The sequence below is a fragment of the Archocentrus centrarchus genome, chromosome 14 (genome assembly GCF_007364275.1).
Source record: "Archocentrus centrarchus isolate MPI-CPG fArcCen1 chromosome 14, fArcCen1, whole genome shotgun sequence".
Lineage (NCBI taxonomy): Eukaryota > Metazoa > Chordata > Actinopteri > Cichliformes > Cichlidae > Archocentrus > Archocentrus centrarchus.
In genome coordinates this window covers 3,755,713-3,765,382 of record NC_044359.1, presented here as the reverse complement: position 1 = coordinate 3,765,382, position 9,670 = coordinate 3,755,713, and the positions used below count along the sequence as shown (strand labels likewise).

Below are 9,670 nucleotides of genomic sequence, written 5' to 3'. Positions count from 1 at the left end.
GAGGCCACACTGGCTCCCAGTGACTCAGAGGCATGTGGCTGGATGTTACAGGTGCATTATGGGAGAGCAGACATGTAAACAAGGTGGTGACAGCTGCCGGTAACAACTCGCTGCGATGTGCAAGGCAAATTCAGAGACTATAATGGAGGCCTATCTCTTTAAGACCCCCCCGCCTTCTGATTGGATGATTTCAGGAAGCAACAACAGCAAAACCAGTAACAGGAGGGGTACAGTTTTTAAAATGACTGTTTGGTTGCAACTGCTTGTTGCTGTGTAGTTGCAGGCTATTGTCACCTTCCTGTTTTGATGCCGGTTTTGTCAACGATTAATTTCATCATTTTGCTGATTTCCTTCTCAAGTTGCGCAACAATCTGTTGACTGGTTCATAACATCTCATTTCCAGGCCTTAAATCCGTCCTTTGGAGCTGCTAAGCGTGACGTGGCGGCCTGCAGCGAGAGCAAAGCAGCCGCTGCAGCTGATGCTCATTCTGGTCATTAATCAGCAGAGCAGAGAGAAAACAAACCACACTTCCTGTTCTACTTCCTGTTGATCAAACTCAGTTTCAGCCACGACACTAAAATAAGAAAACCCTGAAAACGATTTCTGAGAAAAACCCCAAAGTCCAGAAAACTGACCCAGAACAACCCGGAACCTTTGCGCTTGTACTGTTTGGGCCTTCATTGAACCCAGTGATTGATCAGGCACTGAAGAGTAATCAATAATGACATAATAATTAGTCAGTCGGCAATCAAAACAGAATTATTCACCATCGTGACCAAAAGTATGTGGACAAGCCTTATGTGTCTTTTACATACAGTCTGTAGTTATGTCATGGGTAAAAAAGATGGACATGGCCACCATGAGATCACCCAAAAACAGTCCACGGGGACTGACTCACTGGTGGAGCCTCTGGTGGACGATAGGGGAGCTGCATCTGCTGGTGCGTGAGGGTGGATGCCTGGTATGAACTTTATTGCCATCCTGTTGTGTTCCTGGGGCCTTCAGGTGGTTCTCTCGTTCTAACGGGCCTAACAGGACGGTGGATCCTTTAATATGGTTACCTCTGACTTCACAGGTGAGACCGATGCTCAGCATCAGTGCAGAGCGGCGTCGGGCCGGCGTGTGTCCTCAGCTGACTGCTGCGTTTCTGTTTCGGTTCTGCTGCAGAAATCTTGCTGCTCTCGCTGACTCATTCTTTATTCTAATTTTGATGATGTGGAAGTAGAAATGAGAGTTTCTCCCCCCGAGCTGCTGACGTGGTCACGCTGACCTCAGCATGGAGCCTTAAAGCAGCATTATTCTGACCTGCTGCCATCTCTGTGGGTCACCTGACATCCTGCAGAGGTCGGGCTAAGGGGCGAGCTCCCTGCAGGTTTTACTAATAAATTTACCATTAGAATTCGTATGAATGGTGTAATCTGCAGTGTAAACCCCAACAGAGCACTTTGCTCTCAGGCTGCTGGCTTACTTGTGGTTCCTAGGATACTTAAGAGTAGAATGGGAGGCAGAGCCTTCAGCTTTCAGGCCCCTCTTCTGTGGAACCAGCTCCCAGCTTGGATTCAGGAGACAGACACCCTCTCTATTTTTAAGATTAGGATTAAAACTTTCCTTTATGATCAAGCTTATAGTTAGGGCTGGATCAGGTGACCCTGAACCCTCCCTTAGTTATGCTGCTATAGGCCTAGGCTGCTGGGGGGGTCCCATAATGCACTGTTTGTTTTCATTCACCTTATTTACTTTGTTTATACTCCACTCTGCATTTAATCATCAATTGTTATTGATCTGTCTCTCTCCCCTCAGCAGATGACCCCCCCCCCCCCCCCCGAGCCTGGTTCTGCTGGAGGTTTCTTCCTGTTAAAGGGAGTTTTTCCTTCCCACTGTCACCAAGTGCTGCTCATAGGGGGTCGTTTTGACTGTTGGGTTTTTTCTGTATTATTGTAGGGTCTTTACCCACAATACAAAGCGCCTTGAGGCGACTGTTTGTTGTGATTTGGCGCTATATAAATAAAGTTGAATTGAATTTTACGGCTAATGAGGAAAAGCAGATTCATTAACCTCAGTGTGAGAAACAGGGTCAAATTAATACCCTGAGACATGATTTCACACCTGCCGTTACAGAAAAAACACCTGAATCTGTTTAAGAAGAAGGCAAACGCTGCTTCACGGTCACAGGTTCGCCGCAGGGTCAATCACCTGTCTCTAGTGATGGGTCGGTCGTGAATGATCCGGCTCTTTGAAGTGAACGACAGGAACCGGCTCCTGATAGTGAGCCGTTTTGTTTTTATCTTTGCGTTCATTTGATTTTTTAAATTTTAATTTAAATTTTTTTTATTTATTTTTTTGGAAGCCGCACCTGATTGGTATGATATGATATGATATGATATGATATGAGTGTCTACACTGAGCGGGAGGGGAGGGGACACGGACACACTGCGCAGTGAGTAAACAAACACCAGAGAGGGAGGGGCTCCTGCCAAATGGAGACAGTAAAGAGCCAGAGGAAGTTGTTACATAGAGGCTACACGCGGGAACGGTGAGGAAAATGAGTGACAGAAAACGTAGTAAAGACTGGACACATTATAACCTTATACCTCCAAACATGTCAAATGAGAAACATAAAGTGTCAAAAGTGCCGCTGTTCATGGACTTCCAGCAACAAATACCACAATACCACTACATGAGAGTGAAGTGCAATTTCAGAGCTTTCAGGAACCATTTGAATTTTTTCAATAAGATAAAAGGTTGCGGAGTTATGGTAAAAAGCCAGCTGATCAAAGTTCTTTCATCAGCCGACTCGGTGGCGATACGCTACGTATTACTCAGCTGTTCATGGCTAATAAGGGCAGGAAACCGGCACTTCAGCAGCAATCGCCTGGCATTAAAGGATTAATGTGATAGACAGAGTGTTGACTGCAAATTTAAAATTTAATATCGAGCAGGCTCCACAAACAACCTGTACAGCCATATACAAATTGTTCATCCCTCAGTGCAATTAGAAGAACGAAACAGGGCAGGTCATCAGGCAGGAGAAACAGGATCAACTCCTGAAAGGCCCTTGGATTTTCTGAGTTCCAATCTTTTGTTTTATCATTTGTATTTGGAGAACTCTATTATACGTTGAGTATATAAAGAAACGTTTGATATAATGTATGTTTTTACATTAGTAATTCATTTTACACTTTTTTTTAGGAGAAGCCACTTGGGAGCTGAAAGAGCCGGCTCTTCTCTGAGAGCCGAGCCTAAAGAACCGGCTCTCTGAAAAGAGCTGGAATTCCCATCACTACCTGTCGCTGTCTGAGCAGCTGTGATTGGCTGCTGTCTCGGCTCTCCACACTGCCTCAAAGTTGTGCTCAAACCTGCAGGATTTTGATGGACCTACAGCGCTGTGCAGCGCCCTCTGGTGTGTCAGCCCTATAACTGCATCTTAAACTAAACAATCACAAATTTACCACGTGTGCACACCTGAGTGAGCAGCAGGTACGTGGTTACGGTTGTTATGCACTGATTAACTGCACGAGATTGTGATGATTCCTGCTTTAAGTTTTCTGCTGTGATGTTTGTGATTATGGATCCTTTTGCTTAAAGTTTGCTTAATGGTTACTGAATATTGTCACATGGCTGATCCAGGAAATGCTATTGGCTGATTAGTGATGCACACCTGAAAGGGCCTGTGATTGGATGAGGCTCTTCCTGCATGTATAATGTTTCTGACACAGGCGGGATGGACCGAAGCGTTGTAATTTCATACAGCAGGGAGCGAGTATTTGTTGCTATGGAAACACCTGTGAGGACCTTCAGTTTTAAGGACCTGATTTATTTATTTTACTCTGTGTAACACTTCCTGGATCAGAACAGACCTGCTCACACATGAACACCACCGGGAGACGTCGCTGTTTAAACACAGCAGTGACGCGTCAGATCAGAGGTCGCACTGCAACTTCCTTCCTTATTTAACACCGGTCAGGGTCAGAGGTCACACAACGGTGGTTATCAGCTTGGTTTAACCTGCACTTTCACATGAAAGGGGTGGAGCTGGCAGTATCCGACCAATCACAGTTACTGATTACTCTTGCAGCAACAGAGCAGCCGATTCTTCAAAATAAGATGATAATAAGATAGTTCTGCCACTGAATTCATCCATTTCCTCAGCTAGTTATAATAAAATACATGGACTGTTGCTGTCATCTTAAGGATGAACAATCAATGCAAGCCTTTGGAAACGTGTTCATTTTGATTATCTAAAGTTAGTAACCAAGAATTTAAGTCATTTAGGTAATAAAGACTTAATGAAAGGGTATTTTCCAAAAGCAACAGTCCACATATTTTGTTATAACTAGCTGAGGAAATGGATGAATTTAATGGCAGAACTATTGAAAAAACAATCCTGCATTTTTGACCTCTATTATCAGATATAACAGCATACAGCAATAGTTGCAAGTCAAAACAGTTAATATTGTGAACAAAAATAAGTTAATACTGCTCTTGGTGCGTTTCAGTTGTCTCAACAGCACCCCCTGCTGTCGAGGAGGAAAAGTGACTTTGGCATATCACGTGACTTTTGGCACAAACTTACCACGCAGCTGTTTCGCATGCGAGGAGAGATCATTTTGTGCTCGAGGACAGTTTGTAAAGTATGTTTTGTGTGTGTGTGTGTGCGTGTGTGTGCGCGCGATGTCTGAGTACAGTTTGTAAAACGTTTTCTTTGCGTGCAACAGGTTTTGTGTTCAGCGTGTGTTCCTTGTGTGTGCGGCATGTGTTCTCTGCGCGTGACCTTTTGGCTCGAAATAAACTCCATAGTGATGCCTTTAAAAAAGGTTGGAAAAGACAGACTTGAGGAAAGAAGCCTGTTCTGCGGTGCATTCACTGACACAAACAGCAGTCAGAAATAAAAAAAGGTTTATTACAATCTGACTTTCCCAGCATGCCGAGGGCCGACACAGACGGAGACTGAACTGTCTGAGCTTTGCTTTAAATAAAGTTTTTGTTTTCTAAATCGTGTTTGAATCAAAGCTTTATGTGAAGAAGCTCAAACAGACGCCTCAGAAAATAAAAATAAAAATTTCAGATTTTATCTGTGCAACCCTGAACACATCCTCACTGCTGACAGCTACTGTCTGACCTTTGACCTGCTGCATTTATTGCCTGCAGGATTTAACAAACACAATCAGCATCAGGTGACAGGAAGCAGCTGATTAAATCTGTGTGGACTACCAAAATAAGAGTCTTGTTGTGAATAACAAAATAAGAGTCCAAGACGAGGGGCGACGCCTGCTCCTCCCGTGTCTGAAGCTCTGCCTAGCGTAGGGGTGAGGCAGAAAGCAGCTTCCTGCCTCAGAGTGCTGGAGTTTCAGTGACTCTTCTTGGACGAGCCGAAGCCGGAGAACCCCATCACCGCCGCCATCTCGTCATCCTCCTCAAAGTCCACATCCTCCTCCGCCCGCCGCTTCCGCTCCTTCTGCTTCTCCTTCTTGTAGGCCTTCGCCTTCTCCTCCTGAGGAAACGCAGCAGGCGGTTTGACTGCAACTTCCTCTCACTGCCACTAAAAAACTTTATTTGTGTCCTGTCAGTAACACAAAGCCCCGCCTCCTCCTCACCTCCTCTCTCAGCTCCTTCATCCGCTCCTCGAAGTCGTACTCCTTCTGCTTCTCCTCCAGCTTCTTCTTGTTCACCTCAAATCTCTTCTTCACCTGATCCAGAGACGAGCGCTCGACCCGCATCGACATGCCCAGGTTCCTCTGATCTGAACAGGTAAACACACACACACACGCATGCACACAGATCGACAGGTAAACACACACACACACACACACACACACACACACAGGTAAGAAATGGTGTTTTTACCTGAACACTGATTCAAACCTGACGTGACTGTCAAAATAAAAGCCTCCTCTGATTGGAACTCACGTTTTTTGCCGTTGATGTGATCCAAGAAGTTGATGGAGTCTTTGACCACACAGTCACACACGTTGCAGTAATACCTGAAACAGCAGAACAGAAACACCTGTGAAGCAAACTGAACCTCGACTGAGGTCATCAAGTCAAGTACACTGAAAATGCCCCGCCCAGTTTCTCGAGGATGGTGGTTTCAGAGGTCGAACTGTAAGCGAGGTCCTCTGTGATTTCAGGTGTGAGCGAGGGGGCGCCATCACCTTCAGATATCAGCTCAAAGCTAGCACGGCCCGCCAGCTATCAGCTGACAGGGTGGGCGGGGCTTCTGATACCACTGAGAACAACCTGCTGACACCCATCTCTCAGTGAGGTCATACCTTACAGGTAAGCTCAGGTTGTTTTATGTGTGTATCAAACAATCAAACAGCTGATGTGTGAATGCGTCCCTACCCGCCCATCTCGGCCTGCGGCGTGGTCTTGGTGATGACGATGGTCTTCCCCAGTTTGGACTCCAGATCCACTTTGTAGTCCCGGTGACGCAGGAGGTCCCGCTTGACCGGCGGCGCCGTTTTCCCTGAAAGAGCCAACGGGACGGGTTAACACAGGAAGTGAATGAAAGCATAAAGTCATCACACCGAGTCTGCTCAAAGGGCGGAGCCAATTTTCAATTCTGAACAAAGACATGAAGTCAGACGTTCTCACCATCTCGCCGCTCGCGCTCTCGCTCCTCCGCCAGGCGCTTCTGGGCGAGGTTTTCGTACTCGTCTTTGTCCCATTTCCGCCGGAAATCGTTTTTACTCGACTGGAAGACAAGATGGAGAAAGCGCCGTTAAACACACACTTCCTGTCAGGCCTCAGATCGCAGAAAGATTGAGTCAGGAAATTATCAACGTGCAGCTGATATTATTGATTAGCTCCAAATCAAAGGTTTGATTTTTAGCTTCTACTCGTTCTTCATGTTATGTGTTTATTTCCTCCCCATGTCCAACGCGCAGCTCTGAGTGAACAGAAACCAAACCAGCCTCATCAGCTCCTTTACTCTGATCTCAGGTCAGATTTAACCTGTGAGCATCCTGTGTTTCACTGCTGTGTGTGACTGAACTTTAGCTGCTGCAACAGAGACACGTCTCAGCTTCTAGAATAAATATTCCCCTATCCCAGCATCCTCCTCTGTCACACCAACCCTCTGCATGTCCATCCATGAACCTCCTCTGAGGTCTTCCTCTGTTCCTCCTGCTCCTGTCAGAGTCACCATCTCCACACCATCCATCACGGCAGGTCTCACTACCATCCTGTAAACCTTCTCTTTCACTCTGGCTGCTCTCCTTCTGTCACAGGTCAACCCTGACACTCATCCCCACCCACTCCTCCCTGCCTGTGCTCTCTTCTTCACCACTTTTTGGATGGGTGACCCCAAGCATTTAAACTCCTTCACCTTCACCTGTCTCCCTCTCATTCACACACATGCATACTTCCACCTCTGCAGGCTCTCTGCAGGCTTTATCTTTAGTTTTATTTAAAAAGGGACCATGTACAATATTAACATAAATGTTGCCATTGATGCATTGTACCAGAGTTAGCTTAAAGCTCATTTATATCTGCAGACCCTTGGCAGGTTACATTCAAATAATATCACAAAATATCACATAAAAATCATCCCCAAACCCACAACCATTTATATATATATATATATATATATATATATATATATATATATATATATATATATATATATATATATATGTCTGTGAATCTTCCAACAAATATTTCAGTCTGTTTATGGAACTGTTGATAGAGCTACAATTCTTAATGATATCGGGCAGAGTACTCCATTGAGTTGAGACTTTCACATTGTCCAAAAGCAGAATAACAAACGAGTCCAACACAATCTTTAGTTGAAGATATCCTTATAGATTTTATGGATTAATAAAATGAAGCAGTGGAGATGGGGCAAAACCATTTAAAATCCTAAACAGCAAACACATATTAGAAAATAATTTAAAATGTTCTAATCTCATTAAACGATGCCTCTCCAGAATCTAGATGTTTAGATGTTTTTTTTTCCATTGTTTTCAGAGTTTTATAAAGAGACTCCAGCGGTTTAATAACTGTTTCCCCAGCTTGTCCCCAACATGTTATAGAATATGACATATGGGAAAGGATCACGGCATGCATGAAGGTCTTAGCGGCATCCATTGAAAAGCAGCCGCTAATGTGCATGAAATTAACGAGCTTGTTAGTCTCTCACTACAGATCTCAGGTCTGCAAACATCAGTCAGCTGTTCAAACACCTGGATCATCAGGAAGGTTTCCAAAAACCGGTTATCTTAATTTGAAAGTCAGGAAAGCAGCAGCTGCTTACACACACACACACACACACACACACACACACACACACACACACACACACACAGGTATATTATTAAAGGTAGTCAATGAACCCGGAACCCTTTACGGTGATCACAGTTAGCATGCTAGCTACTGCTAGCTGAGCGCGCTGCAAACAGCTGTTGAACGGCGGAGCACCGGACCGAACCGGAGCCGTTACCGGCCCCGGCCGTCACACACTCCGGGTGCAAAGCACGCCCTCCTCACATTGCGCGGATTCACGGTTTTCACACCAAAGAAGAAAAAATGCTCAGACACTCACCCCACTACCTGACGCCATCTTGTTTACTCTGTGACCGGAAATGACGACCGCGGCTTCTTGTTCTTGTTTTTCCGGTTTTAAATGGTGGTTGAAAACCACCTTAGAGGTGCATTACCGCCACCTAGTGGACTGGAATTGATGGACAGGAGAAAAAAACAAAACAAAAAATTAAAACTTGCGACAGCCCCTTCAAGAAGGTTCTCTAATGTGAAAGTAAACCTTATCTGTTTACAAGTGTCCATCACTCTGAACTGATTCAGGTTCAGTGCAGTGCACACACTGTCCATTTTGGTGCTTACCTATCAGCTGGAGAGTTTTATTAAGCAGAGGTGGCAAAAGTACTGGCATTCTGTACTTAAGTAGAAGTACAAGTACTTGTGTTGAAAAATACTTTGGTAAAAGTCGAAGTACTGGTTCAACTTCTCTACTTAAGTAAAAGTAAAAAAGTACAGGCTCTGAAATGTACTCAAAGTAAGAAAGTAAAAGTAGCTCTTTGGAGGATGTTTCTACCTGCTATTTTTGTGTAAAGCTAATTGAACCTCATTATATATTATTGTAATAATATAAAATAGTACATGAGAATACAAATGTTATTCCAATCTAAATTTTAATCCTAATGAATGCACTCAGCTTGAATCTGTTATGTAGGACACAAACTGTGAAAGGGAATTTAAACACAGCTCTGTTCTCTGTGTCCTCCATAGTAGAGGGTGACTGTGCCTCCACCTAAACACCAACATGAGGATACTCAGGGGTTACAGTGGGATTCAGAAGGTGGAGGAACCCTAAGATCAGCTGTAGTGGCTCTGCATGGGGAGAAGAACCACAGCTTTGTATTGTAGCTGCAGTAAATGATGTTGGTGTGCAGGCTGTGATCAGCTGACCTGCTGCTGCTGCTGCTCTGAGGTTTACTGCTCTGTGTGGATGAACTGAACTCACAAAGATGTAACCCAGTATTTCACAGCTCTCTGAGCTGATCTCCATCCCCTACACTGACAGCATACAGGCTGTAGAAATGCTGGACTCAGTGAATGAATCTCAGCATCAGCAGCTTTGATTCAGACTCATCTCTGCTGCACTGATGTAACCTGTAACTCTGACCATGAACACAGCCTCTGTGCACCAAC

General features: G+C 44.7%; 1 protein-coding gene across 1 annotated transcript; it reads right to left on the bottom strand.

Annotated features, from left to right (window-relative positions):
• Positions 1-4,880: 4,880 nt before the first annotated feature.
• Positions 4,881-8,664, bottom strand: zmat2 (zinc finger, matrin-type 2). Its single transcript, XM_030745846.1, has 6 exons — positions 8,544-8,664; positions 6,596-6,695; positions 6,344-6,467; positions 5,909-5,982; positions 5,596-5,741; positions 4,881-5,492 (listed from the first exon to the last, which is right to left on the bottom strand). Exons 1-6 carry the CDS (start codon positions 8,559-8,561, stop codon positions 5,349-5,351), a joined length of 606 nt encoding a protein of 201 aa, XP_030601706.1. The 5' UTR covers positions 8,562-8,664; the 3' UTR covers positions 4,881-5,348.
• Between the last annotated feature and the right edge of the window lie 1,006 nt (positions 8,665-9,670).

Excerpts from the sequence above, each read along its gene's own strand:
- zmat2 (XM_030745846.1), bottom strand. Across the intron at positions 6,468-6,595 it reads AGAGCGCGAGCGGCGAGATG|GGAAAACGGCGCCGCCGGTC; the intron begins GTGAGAACGTCT and ends TGGCTCTTTCAG. Across the intron at positions 5,493-5,595 it reads TGAAGGAGCTGAGAGAGGAG|GAGGAGAAGGCGAAGGCCTA; the intron begins GTGAGGAGGAGG and ends GCGTTTCCTCAG.